Source organism: Typopeltis vanoorti, chromosome 1, assembly GCF_054136105.1.
Source record: "Typopeltis vanoorti isolate ZY-2024b chromosome 1, IOZ_Tvanoo_1.0, whole genome shotgun sequence".
NCBI classification, from domain to species: Eukaryota; Metazoa; Arthropoda; class Arachnida; order Uropygi; family Thelyphonidae; genus Typopeltis; species Typopeltis vanoorti.
This window is the reverse complement of record NC_143549.1, coordinates 93,197,978-93,211,646: the sequence shown is the minus strand read 5'-3', so window position 1 is coordinate 93,211,646 and position 13,669 is coordinate 93,197,978. Positions and strand designations below refer to the sequence as shown.

Below are 13,669 nucleotides of genomic sequence, written 5' to 3'. Positions count from 1 at the left end.
TGGTACAAAAGGACGATAATTTTACTTTTATTTCTGACTAATTCAAGATGAGGTATTCTAGAGATCCCTGATGCGTACATGTCTTCTATTCAGGGTGGGGATTCTTTTGTGATCAATTTTTTGTATTGAAGATTTGGACTTCACATCCTTAAATATATTAAAATCATACAAATATTGCCAAACTAATTGGCTGGATGGATAGTGTTTCCTTTCTCCAACCATTACACCATGAGCCCAATGTGGGACCATCATCAAGCTTGTTGGAGACCTCAAGAGGCTTGGAAAAAAGTGGCATGTTTGGTTTCTTTTCAGATTGTCTAATCCGCTACCATCCTATGGTGCTAAAGCAAGATTGATTTACGAACCTTTCATGGGTAGGATTCGCATTAAAACAACAATAATAATAATTTCATTTGTAAAATTTGTTTGCCTGGTTGGCCAAGTGGTTAGCGTATCCACTCTCCAGCCAAAAGGCTGTGGGCATGGATGTTTGTGATACTCTGTGAAAATATTAGTGGTGGTTGACAATAGCGTTGGTGAATTGAGTAGTGGAGAGAGAGCTGTGGAGTAGATGCCCTACCTCAATGAGTTGGACTCCCTGGAGGTGTCACATAATAATAAAAAGAGTTTTAAGTTAAAGAGTATTTACAGATTTCTCGAACAGCGTAATTAACAGTTTCTGACACTGGATATATTATTTATTTTCTCTTTCAAAGATTGTAAGTAGAATTTCTGCTGTCTTTTTTAATTTCACAGTTCGAATGCATAGCAAAATTTATTTTCCTTCCATGACTTGAGCACACTAAAGATAGTATAAACTTTTTTTCGTTTTTTTTTAGAATGGGCATGATAAAATATTCCAGAATACATGATTGTTTCAGGATAGATAACTATAAAAGTTGCTTGGTTGGTTTTAGATCACGCTAAACTAGTGACAGTTAAAAAACGGAGGGAAATGAGAAATAAATATTATTCTTTTTAAATTGATTCTGACTGTACAGCAATTAAATACCACTTTCTTATGAGACACGTTGCTCAGACTTTCAGAATTTGGTTGTTAACAAAATCTCAAACATTGTTTTCATTGTATGAGATGCGAGGTTTTTCTCCGTCCAAATGATTAACTCTGCCCCTATAAACTAGCACAACTATCAAATATATATCCCTTGCAATACCCATTATGAAATAAAATCTCGCGGCCATGTAAAGTTTCAGAACAATACTGTTTACACGTACAATCATTTATTTTTGACATTAAAAAGTTTTCTTGTATTTAACCACAACGAAAAGTGCAACTCCATTGTATCTTCATTCCTGGAATGAGTGATAAGCATCGTAGTCAAATAATATCAACGTACATAAGTGTCTTTCATTCAGGGGCGCGCCGGCCATATGTGCAATGTGTGCGATGCACACAGGCGCCAGGATAGTAAAGGCGCCAAAGATTTAGTATGATATTTTAAATAAAGTGAATTTTGTCAGCAAAATACTGCAGTCTTCATCTATGAATCTCCAACTTACTTTAGATGCATCTAAATCAATTTTTAAATGATTATAGGTCTGATGAAACTTTCAAAGAAATTGTAGAAAGCTAAAATTAACAAGGTAAATCTTTCCTGCAAAGATTCTAATCTTTGATCTATTATGCAGAGAAAAAAATTTACTTTAAATTAAATTTCAGGATCTACTATATTTTTATTTTCACGTTCTTAATCAAATTGTGTTGTCTTTTTACGTCGCCTTAGTGGTCTGCTACTACAAAATACAGATTCTGCATCAAATTTTGCTGCAATTAAAAGAACATATGAATTCATTTCAGTTTTTGCATTTGTTAAGTACTTCACAAAATAAAGAATATTTATTATCTTGTAAAAAGTTATGACAAAAATTAACACATGAGAATCATTCAGACATTCACGCAGATGATTTATGCGAAGAAATTTTACATTGTCAACTATTTATTTCTAATTTTAAAAACGACATATATCAGCTAATTCGGTATATTTATTCAAACGACTTAATCGCAGTTTATCCAAACTTTATAATTCCTCTTTGGATTCTTTTGTGATTACCGATATCTGTATCATTTGCGGAACGGTCCTTTTTTAAACTTAAAATTATTAAAAACTACTTGTGCTCCACAACGGTACAAGACAGAATTTCAAATCTTGCCATTATATCAATAGAGTCAGATATTTTGGATCAACTTGATATACGTAATATTATTCGAGAATTTTCATTATTGAAAACTAGTAAAGTTCAATTCACTAAGTGATTGTTCTTTCTGTTTAAATATTTATTTAACTATTTCTTTACTCAATAATGTTTAATATGTTCCTATTTTATATACTTGTAAGTTTATCTGTTTCTTTTTTTTTTTTTTTGTACCTATACAAAGTGCAAAGTGATTTTATTGCCAAATAAAATATAGTTAATTTAATTTTGTATCTAAAAAATGTAATATTTTTATTTTTATAAAACTGTAAGTTTATCTGTTAATTTACGTTAAACTGTATAAGGTGCAATTCGCAAATGATTTCCTTGCCAAATAACATAAATTACTTTATTTTTTTTTTCCAAATTATTTTTTTTTTGGGGGGGGGGGGATATAGGGGCGCTAACTAAAGTTGTGCACACAGGCGACGGACACTACTGGCGCACCCCTGCTTTCACTCTTTACCCATCCAAAGTAATTAGCTAAAAGACTCTCAATAAAGTTTTTATGAGTATTTAGCCTATTTTTGTTTAATAGTAACCCTTTTTATGTCATTGGCTTTTTACTCAAATTTTACTGATGATTTATTATTACATAATATATTATTATTATTATATAATGGGCACACTACTCTATTTCGCTAAATACATCTCATCCACTCCACTACTAATTAATTCTCCAACTACGACATTACTATCATCAATGCCACCAATATAGGAATGTTGGTGGCCTTCTTGTTCAGCGGCATCCCGGCGTACGGCGATATACATTCATCTGCTGTTGAAGGAAGAGAGTTAGAAATATAGGGTTAGAGAGATGTGGGAAAATTATTGGTGAGGCAGAGATATGTAAAGTTTTTTGGAAAAAAAAAAAAAAATGGGTTTTATATTATTAAAGATGGGCAGAGAATACTTTGGGGGGGGGGGTGAAAATATAAATTTTTAGGAAGGAGAAGGATATTATGGGATAAGAGTGGGAGTAACTGGGTGTGAGCCGTTTCGACAGTGCGTCGACTTCGGAGCTTGTTGGGGAAGTGGGGGTTACGTCATGCCAGCTTGGTGTATCTGTGTTGTATTTCTATTGGTCGGAGTCGTCACCTTTCTTATGTTATGGAGCTTCCAACTCTCGGAAATTATTTAGGGCCTATGGACATTTATTGAGTTTTTGTCACATTTTATGGCTATTGTTTCGTTTTCCTGTATGTCTATTATTATGGCCTTGTTGATTTGTGAGGTATGTTTCCGTTCAAAGGCGTGGACAACTATTTCTGTTTTTCCTGTATTTTGTATTCTGTTTTTCTTTTGGCTGTTGCGTTTTTTATTGTTTAAATGTTCTGGAATTGGGATGTTGCAATCACCGAAGTGTTCTTGCAGTCTTGCCCATAAAGATCTGACAGTGGAACTTGTGTAAGTGACATCATGAGCTTGTTGGCAAGGAAATTTGTAAACCACATTGTGGTGTTCTAGTATTTCTTTGTGTGTGAGATTTTGTAGGTTTTTAGAAGTGTTGCCAATTTTTGGTTCGTAGTGTACAGCTTATAGTCGGTGTGTTTGAAAATGTGTTTGTGGGCTCTGTATGTGTTCTGGATGTATGGCAGTTTGATGATTTTTTTTGTGTTGGGAAGTTTGTTTTGTTGGCGTAATTTATTAGCTGTGTTGGATAATTTCGATTTTTGAAACCCTGTGTTAACTTATTTATTTCTGTGTTGAGATAATTATGTATCGAAAACTTGTAAGCATTTATAAACTGTGCTAGGATGCAGGGCCGTCGCCAGATTAGATCGCGCCCTGAGGCAAAAAATTAAATATCGCCTATGATGGATTATAAGACAAAAATATAAGAAAATCTCCAAATGCTATTTTGTTTTTATTACAAGAGAAACATTAATGCAAAACAATAATAATATTAATTTAAAAGGTTTGCTCTACAGGGATATCGCACAATAAAACTGTTTATAAGCTCTTCTAAATTTAAATAATAAGCTATGTCCGTCTCTATCGATATAGTTACTAGACCAACCAATCTTTCTTGGATCATTGCTGTTCGCAAACAATTTCCAAGTTAAACTGATTTTTAATCAGTTTAACTTCGAAAAACTTCTTTCCGCACTTGCTACGTCGCCTACCGCAATATGGCTGAACGAGCACCCTTATTAAATCGCGCCGTGAGGCAGGCTGCCTCTATGTTACACCCTGTCGACGGTACTGCTAGAATGACTGGTTTCTTAATAGAATACGAATGGTATGAGTTAAAGTGGAGGAAGTTTCTGATATGTGTGGGTTTGTGGAATATTTTTGTAGCTATTTTGTTGTTTGTTCTAATTAATGTCAGGTTTGGGAAATTGGATTTTTCATGTTCTGTTTCTATGATGAATTTTAGTCTGTTGCTGAAGTCATTAATGGATGCTTGTAAAGTGGTGATGCATGTTGGTTCTCCGATGCATAGAATATAGTCCACGTATCGGTCTCGAAAGGTGATCCCCAAAGACAGAAATACCAAGCCGGCATGACATAGCCTTCACTTCCCCCACGAGCTCCGAAGACGATGCACTGTCGAAAACTGTTCACACCCGTTACTCCCACCCATGACCTTATCCCATCATATCCTTCTCCTTCCCCAAAAATTTCCATTTTCACCCCCCCTCCCCTTCCCAACGTATTCTCTGCCTACCTTTAATAATAAAATATAAAAAAAACGGGTTTTTCAAAAACGTTCACACAGTGCCGGCCCCATGAATTTTGTCGCCCCATGCAATATCATATTTGGCCGCCCCTTTCCTCTAAAAAAAAACTCTTTTAATGACGTCTTAAAAACCACGATGTTAAGCTAGGCTTCAACATGTCTCATCATAAATTCTAAATAGTAACATTAGCGAATGAAAATTCTTAAGTTATCATAAACTATATTTCTTTACAGAATTTTGTTCTGAAAATGTGCATCTGCATGGATAATTAAAATCAATTGCTACTAATATTGACATTACTGGGATCGCAATGAGAAGTACTTGCCATGAGCTCAGAATTTTTGGTTTCGGTCCTTTCGCTTATTTTCTCTTGTACTACAGTAGCTGTTTCAGTTTTGTTTTTAGATATTTATGCAAAGCCCGCTTTGTTTCTGAATATCGCTTTCTTTTTCCGATTTTCGTTTGCGATATTCTGCGCCTGATAGTTTTTTTTTTTTTTTTATCAAAGGATCTCTTCAGTATGAATTTAAAAAATTTATACTGAATTTTATCAGACATATTGGAATGTTAAAATTATTTTCAAAGCCAAATCCTAATAACTGTATCAAAAAGTATTATTAACAATCACTGCACAACTGTATTATCAAAATACATAAATACAGTCTGTATTTATGTGTTTTGATTCTATTTCTTTAACTGGTTTACTCTTACCCAATTATCTCATTATGATCGTTTGGTCTCATTGGTTAAATGAGATTTACCCTCAGTCGAGGTCAACTCACGGCCAACAATGGAATCGGAAATAAATGCAAAATAGGTGTTCTACTATAGTCACGTCGTCTGATATTAACACCGACAGTGCGATATTAAACGCAACATAATACCACATTATTTTAAATGATTATGATTTTTTAAAAAAATATGCAGTACAATGAAGTTTTATTATATAAAAATTTAATTAACGACTTCCTGAAGTCTGGTTTCAACAGAGAAGGAATAAATGACTTTTTTTATTATTTATTTTTCGTACACTTTAGGCCGATTTTACTGCTCCCAAAAACTTGGCGCCCGTGTTGCACCGTCGGCCCTGCTGCGATTCTCTCCTCATGTTTTGTCTCAGTAATCAGGGCTCTCGTGATCCACTACGCAACTGAAGCAATGCTTAGTAGCAGAAAGTCTGGAGAGCAGCAAAAACGGGATTTTTTTTCTTTTCTTTTCATATTTTCTTGAATTTAGGTCGGCATATATCCTAACAACGGTCCAGCCAGTAACGATCCAATCTCAAAATTAATAAATACTACTATTAGCCAATTTCTTAAGCCAAGCAAAACCTGCTTTAATCCATTTTTAAGATGTTACGTGCCTCGCCTACTCCCTATACGGGAACAAAAAGGCGTTAGCTGTTTATATATATATATACTCATGCAGTAGTATGTAACCAAAGAAAAAAAAAAAAATTAGGCTTAGCAGATCTATTTCGCCCACACTTTCTGAAGTACTACTTAAAACTTATAAAAATTCTACGCTTATAGTCAAATTATGTTTTGTATTTATTTTAAAGAAATAACAATTTGCTAAATAATAAACAAACTCTTTTCAGTTTAATAAAAATTAATAAAATAGTTAATTGTTAAAATTGGTGGCCAAATGCGTTTCTCTCCCCAGCGGAGAGAAACGCATTTGGCCACCAATTTTAACAATTAACTATTAACACACACAAAGTTAGTACCATGTCAGAAAATACTAAAACCTGGAATCCTTGTTCTTTGTAAGCAGGGCCGACCCTAGGAATTTTGCCATCCCATGCAATAGCATATTTTTCCGCCTTCCCCCTAAAAGAACTCTTTTAATAACGTTTTAATGAAGTTTTATTATGTAAATATTTAACTAACGACATCCTGAAGTCTGGTTTCAACAGAGAACGAATAAATTATTTTTTATGATTTATTTTTTGTATAGTTTAGGCCAATTTTTCCGCCCCAAAAAACTTGGTGCCCCGTGCAAATGCACATATCGCACTGTCGGTAGAGCCGACCCTGCGTTCACATACCTCTTGCCTCACCAATAATTCTCCCATATATCTCTCTAACCCCACATTTCCAACCCCCCCCCTCTTCCTTTCAGTCATATGCTGGGATGCTGCTGAATAAGGAGACAGCCAGCAACATCCTACAAAGGTAATCCGAATTATTCTTCATATATATATATATGTCTATATAAATCATCAGTAATATCCTAAAATTTGAGTAAAAGGCCAATGGTATTATGAAAAAGAGGGACTCCTAAACAAAAATAGGCTAAATAGCCATAAAAATAGAGGAGTAACATGGGAATTTTCCCAAAAATAATATCTCTCAATAAAGAAATATCTCACACACCTAAGCCACTGTGTAGTTCAGGAAGTTGACAAAGAGCTTTTGTTCGGCAATTGACAAAATTATCAGAGGTTTCGACATATTCAAAGTAAAATTTGCTGTATATTTGTAATCAGTGATTCTCTATCTTTTTTACTTTGCCAAAGCAAATAGGTTTCCATGAAAATCAGTTCTGCAAAAACAGTATTTCAAATTATTGCTAGCTCATCTACTTTGCGCTCTCTCTCTCATGGCATCCTTGAGATCACATGCTTTAAGGCTTCTCATCTGTAGCGCGCGCGCGCACACACACACACACATACTCAAAGTCCCACTGGGAAAGAGAGGGGGAAAATAAGGTCATTTCCAGTCCACAGTTCACTGACTGTAAAGAAGAAAAAAAAGTGCAAAGTTTACTAAATAATGTGTTGATAAATTCCATCAAGGACGGTCCTCGTGTAGCTGTTATTTATATATAGATATAGAACTGGGTGCACATTTTGTCTATACTTCAGGCTGAGGTATTAAAATTGATGAAATGAATACTCATATCGAAAAATTGTATTAAAAACGGAAGTTTAATGATGCCTTTAGCAAATATCTATTGTTCCGAAATTATGATTCGAAGCGCTTGCTCTTTGTGATGAGGAAGGTTGTGAAAATCAAACTAAATATCTTCTAAAATAGCTACCGTCACTTGTACGGAAGAAAAATGTATACAGTTTCACTGACTATGTTTTAATATAATTTTTTAAAAAAAATTAAATTAAATCTGTACAAAAAATAGACTTGATTTTCAATTAAACACTTTTAACAACCAGAATAAGCCATCAGCTTATATATTAATACACTCCCACTCCGCGAAGCGAAATTTTAACGCACAGATTTCAAGTTCATAACAAATGTGAATACACTACTTACCTTTACTCAAAAAACATGAGCACAGAAGTGCTACTGCTACAATTACTTGAGTCTGCATGTCGTATTCTGATTACAAGGCATATCCCAAGTACGGCAGTGTGCTCACTTATATACGCGCAATACACCACACGTGATAAGAATGACGCAAGGTTTTCTCATTTTATATCCCCTTCACGGTTTTTGTCGAGCAAGTTCAGGGCTGTCTCCTTTCGTTCTTCGTAAGTGTTGCTTAAATGTGAGGTGATAGTGAATCCTGGATCGTTCTTTTTGCAGAGCGCTACATAGAGCTGGCCGTTACTTTTAATATATTAATTTAAATAATAAACATCATCCTATAGTATACATTTTAATGGTGCTTTATTTGTTATTCTTTGATCCCATCTAACAAATATCAATCAGAACTAACTGAAAAGAGTACACAAAAGCTATGAACGTTTTTTATTTTATTTATTATTTTTAAAATGTAAATCTACCCATTGAAGGCTAATAGTGCAATAGTACTATGTATGGGCAAAGGGTTTGAATAATCGGCAATCCCGGCCGTAGCAAATGCAGGGTCCCAAACTGGGATCAATTTGTTGTGACTCCTAATTAATTTAAGATAATTAGATGTCTGGACTAGGTGAAATTAAACAATATAAAAATGCAAATATTTATTGTATACATTTACAAGTAATAATAATAAATAAGCTAATAGTTATAAAGAAATTATTCTTGCTTCATCGCATAGCATGAGATCCGATTGGGCCTAATTGATCCGGTCCAGATTCCCAATCTTGATCATCTGGAAAACAAAAACTTGCTCTTGAGACCGAAATTGAAAACACTTTTGTCTGTTTAAGCAGGGTGATAGTCTTAACACAAGGAAATGAAATTTATCTACCACCTAAAATTATCTGCAGAATCCAAGGTACTTTGGCTCTATGGAATTTGAAAATTATGTAGACATATTTTATTTTTATACAAATCCCACTGACAAAAAAACTAAACGTATAGTGCGTTAGTATGAGTTCAATAAGTGGGCTAATGGTTAGATAATTAGTAACTGTTCTAGAGACCAAACATGGAACCTTTTCAAGTTACTTCAGCTTTCAAATTCTGCAATTTATAACTCATCTGAAGAAAAAAAAACGTGAACCTTATGATGGGATTCTTAGCAGTGCAGTGTAATTTTTTTTTTTTTTTTTTTTTTTTTTTTGTTTGGTTGTTCGTTTTTTGAAATCTCTGGGCAGCCAGTTTCCGCCTGTTTGCAATCGTCGAAGTTTAGTGATTTTCCGTAGCTTGCTAGATAAGCGATAACATTCCTAATCCTCACTTCTATTTATTTTTAAGTATTCGCATGAGTTTCATGGACCATTTTGCTTGAGTTGTGGAATTAAAAATTCTTTCTTTCAAAAGGGGAGGAAGCCTATTTACCTAGGCCAAAGAACAAATAACTTTAGCTGAAAAAAAAAAAAATCTGGAAAAAATACCACTAGTCGTTGACTGGAATCAAACTTGTAACGACTTTCTTCTGCAGACCACGAATTATTACGTAGCCTTTCAGGCTTAGTCGAACTCACACGAAGTTTATACTTTTAATATAAAGTAATTAAAAAAATCAGCTAACGTCTTTTATTTCCGTATGGGGGAGTAGGCGAAGCTTACCCCTATCTAACTTTTGGAGACTGAGTGGGCGGTTCAGTCTTCACTGGTAGCCAGTCAGATATAGCTGGCCCAAGGCTATCACTAATTTAAACGGCCCACAGTGAATGTTCACAATATTTTAATGTCTGAAAATAATATGGATTAGACAGTCGCTTTTCTTGAGTTTACGGACAAAAAACCCGTTTGCCCGTGCCAGAGATCAACTAACTCGGGAATCGATCAAAAAAAGGCGTAGAAAAAGTTCGTGTAGTCGGCGACTAGATTTGAAACCAGGTCTTCCATTGTGCGGTCAAGCGCCACTTCGACTGAGTATATTTTATTAACACTAAAGCATCTATGTACAATCAAAATAAATATAAAAAATAAAATAAAAAAATCAGCTAACGCCTTTTTATTCCCGTATATACGGGAGTAGGCGAGGCCATTTAGCCCTATCTAACTTTTGGAGACTGAGTGGGCAATTCAATCTCCACTGGTACCCAATCAGAGACAGATGGCCCAAGGCTATCACTAATTAAGCGGTACGCAGTGAAGAGAGACGGCTCAAATGTGCCGCCATCTCGTGGTCTCTAACCCTAACACAATATATTTAATGTCTGAAATAATGTGGGTTCTACGGTCGATTTTCTTGAGTTTACAGGACGAAAAACCCGAGTTTCCGGGAGGAAAAACCTGCTTGCCCGTGCCAGAGATCGACTAACTCGGGAACCGGTCGAAAAAAGGATTAGAAAAATTTCCTCTAGTCGCCGACTAGACTCGAAACCAAGACTTCCTTCGTGCGGCCTAGCGCGGTGGTGTGCAAACGCCACATCCACTGAGCTACACAAATATATATACAACTATTTATAACATATACATTTGTACATAGAATGCTTATTCTAATTGGCATTTTGATTTACATTTCTTGATATCTTAATAATATATATTATGTACAATTTATTTTTCCTTATTTTTTAACATCATAATCTGCTCAGTGTCTGCTTCTTCATGCAGTCCTTTTTACATGAGTTGAGCAGTATTTTTCTTTTAATGTAACATAACTTTACTATCCATGGAATTTTGTATTATGAATTTTAGTTACCAGCCACATTTCTATTTCCATAAATCATATTTCCTTTTTATAATGAAATTCCTATATTATACACACATATATACCTATTACTACTTTACATATAATACGTCTTCTATGCATATGACTATTTTACTTATAATACATATAATTATTCTTCCGGAGACACTTCTTTATAGACCTTTGTTATGTCTGACTTGACAATTTTACATTTGGACTGTAAACATTTTGGATTGTACATTATACATATACAGTTTGGATTATACATTATCAACTTATCATGGAGTGTTAAGCGCTATTTACATATACCATATTTATACATACACATGTAGTTACTTTACATATCATAAATATTCTTAACGCATATCATTACATGGTTTATTGCTTTATTATTATCACTTTCAGATTGCAACTGTCTAATATACATATGTAGTATTTGTTTTAACATAGAAGGAGAGGGTTACATTTTGGCAGATATTTGAGTTACCCACCAGATCAGTAAAATGTCATCAAGTTCTTCCACTCTATAAACTGTCATTGACATTTTTGATACATAAAACTAAACTACAACCTCTATAGTTGACAAATATTATGCACAGAACTACAACTAATTATAGCATAAAGCAATTAATGTACAAGTGGTTATATAGCTTAATGAAAAAGTTTACAATATGCTTTTCTTTCGCTTATGTATATTTATTTTATCGTGTATATGTGTGTTTTATGTTTTTTCACTTCGACTGAGCTACACAGGTTCAAAATATGAAGTAATAATCTTTTATTTTAATATAAAATGCATTAAATACCAATATAGTAATTTTACTGAATGTGATATAATATTATTTATATTTATAACGGGGGGGCCTCATGAGCGGAAAATTTAATTCTGACTTGGTATATGCCACAGAAGTTTCCAGTGTTCAACACAATATTGAATAACTTGCTATGTACAGATAATACACGCACGTGCTATCAGGTACCTCCGCTATACACATTAGGCAGAAGGTTTTCCCCCTCCAGGAAGCTCGGATTTTTCATCCCAAAAAAAACCAAGCAAATTTTCCATGTGTTGTCTTGTGGAATGAGAAAAAAAAATAAAAAGAATTTCGGAAGAAAGCCTTGCTACCGCGTCTGAGATCATCTAACTCATCGAGATTGAGAAGTCTATAAAAGTTGTTCGTCTCTAGATGAGATTTAAACCCAAATGCTTACAACCAAAGGGCATCATGTTTACCAGTTGAGCTATAAAGGCTGTTCATGATGATATCATTTTTTTTTTTTCTCCCGAAACTGTAAGGAGAAAGAGCGTTATAAGTTCGATTCTGGTCGCCGACTATAGCACATTTTTTTAGCAAGCTCCGAATTAGTCGATTTCTGATGTAGAAAAGTAGAACTTTTTCTCCAGGAAACTCGAAAAATCGATTGTAGAACCCACGCTATTTCGGACAGCAATACAGGTCAGGGTTTTAGGATCATGAGATGGCGGTAGTTGTGTGTCGTACTCTGTTGTTCTCTATTATTGATTTTGAATCATTACGGAAATTTGGAGCCAACTAATTTCCGTTTCAATCAGACTACTCTTGCACGTGCAAAATATGGCAAAAAGATTTTTTATTGTTTTAAATTACACAAAGCATAAACTCCTGAATAAATGAATTAAATAAAAATGGTGTTTATGTCCACTAAACTTTATTCGTTTAACTCAGTGGCTCTCAAATTATGGGGCATGACCCCAGGGGGGAGGGCGGCATACTATCCTACAGATAAAAATTAAAACTGCCCTAAATCAGTTTTAAAAATAACAACAAATAAAAATACAGAAAGTGAAACTTTTGATGATACTGGTTTTAATTATCATGAATTTCAAAATAACTAATAATTATTTTCTTCACTAGCACTTATAAAACGCGTGTGCCAGATTTGATATGTATCAGTGTTGATAGTTCGGCAGCGGCCGCATCCTCTTCCAGGCAGCACTATACACGCGCAGCTGAAAACAGCCACTTAATGATATCTCATTGGCGCTTGTTTCAGTGCAATTGTGTTGATTTGTTTACCTCTGAAATTTGACTTGATTATGAACAATTGATCATGAAGCGTTTCCTGAATAGTGATAGAAATGAAGAGACCAGTGCTCCTTCAACTAGTGGTGGGGAAAGAAGCTACTCGGGGTGTGAAAACAAGAAGATATGATGAGAACTATTTATCACTAGACTTTACGAAAACTTAATCAATGAATGATGAAGAACGTCCGCAAATGTGTAATCTGTTCAAGTATTTTAGCTGTAGATAGTATGAAACCTAACAAATTAGGGGGGGGGGGTTTCTTGTCAGGTGGGGCTCAGAAGTAAAAAGTTTGAGAACCACTGGCTTAACTCATTGGATTTATCGGACCATTTTTATTGGTAAAATGATTCAAAATAATAATTGCATTCTGGCTGGTTGGGATCTAATGAACTACTTGATATTTACGTTTTGTAAAATTTGTCGAATCATCTCAGCGTATGATTTCAGTTGAACTATTTTTAGTGGCAAAAATATTACACATCCACAGGAAGTATGGGTGTGTGTGTGTGTGTGTGTGTGTGTGTGTGTGTGAAAAGCAATTCTAAATTTGATTGTCCCAATAATGAATGATGTCATTATACAAGAATGCTATAGCAAAACGTACTTTTTTCATGATGTCTTCGACAATTTCCTTATTATTATTCATATTTTACACTATTTTGCGAAACTGTTGAATGACTCAGCCGGATCCCGGTAGAGAGAGAGATAGAGTT

The 13,669-nt window shown here is 34.5% G+C and overlaps 1 protein-coding gene across 2 annotated transcripts in view; it reads right to left on the bottom strand.

Annotated features, from left to right (window-relative positions):
* Positions 1 to 8,290, bottom strand: part of LOC150110210 (uncharacterized) — an 88,509-nt gene extending 80,219 nt beyond the window's left edge. For both annotated transcript variants that reach the window (XR_016548866.1, XM_090398405.1), the window contains exon 1: positions 8,174 to 8,290. Coding sequence is in view for 1 of the 2 variants with exons in the window: in XM_090398405.1 (XP_090254531.1) it covers positions 8,174 to 8,231 (58 nt within the window). In the remaining variant the exon portion in view is untranslated. The remainder of the gene's footprint in view (positions 1 to 8,173) is intronic.
* Positions 8,291 to 13,669: the final 5,379 nt, after the last annotated feature.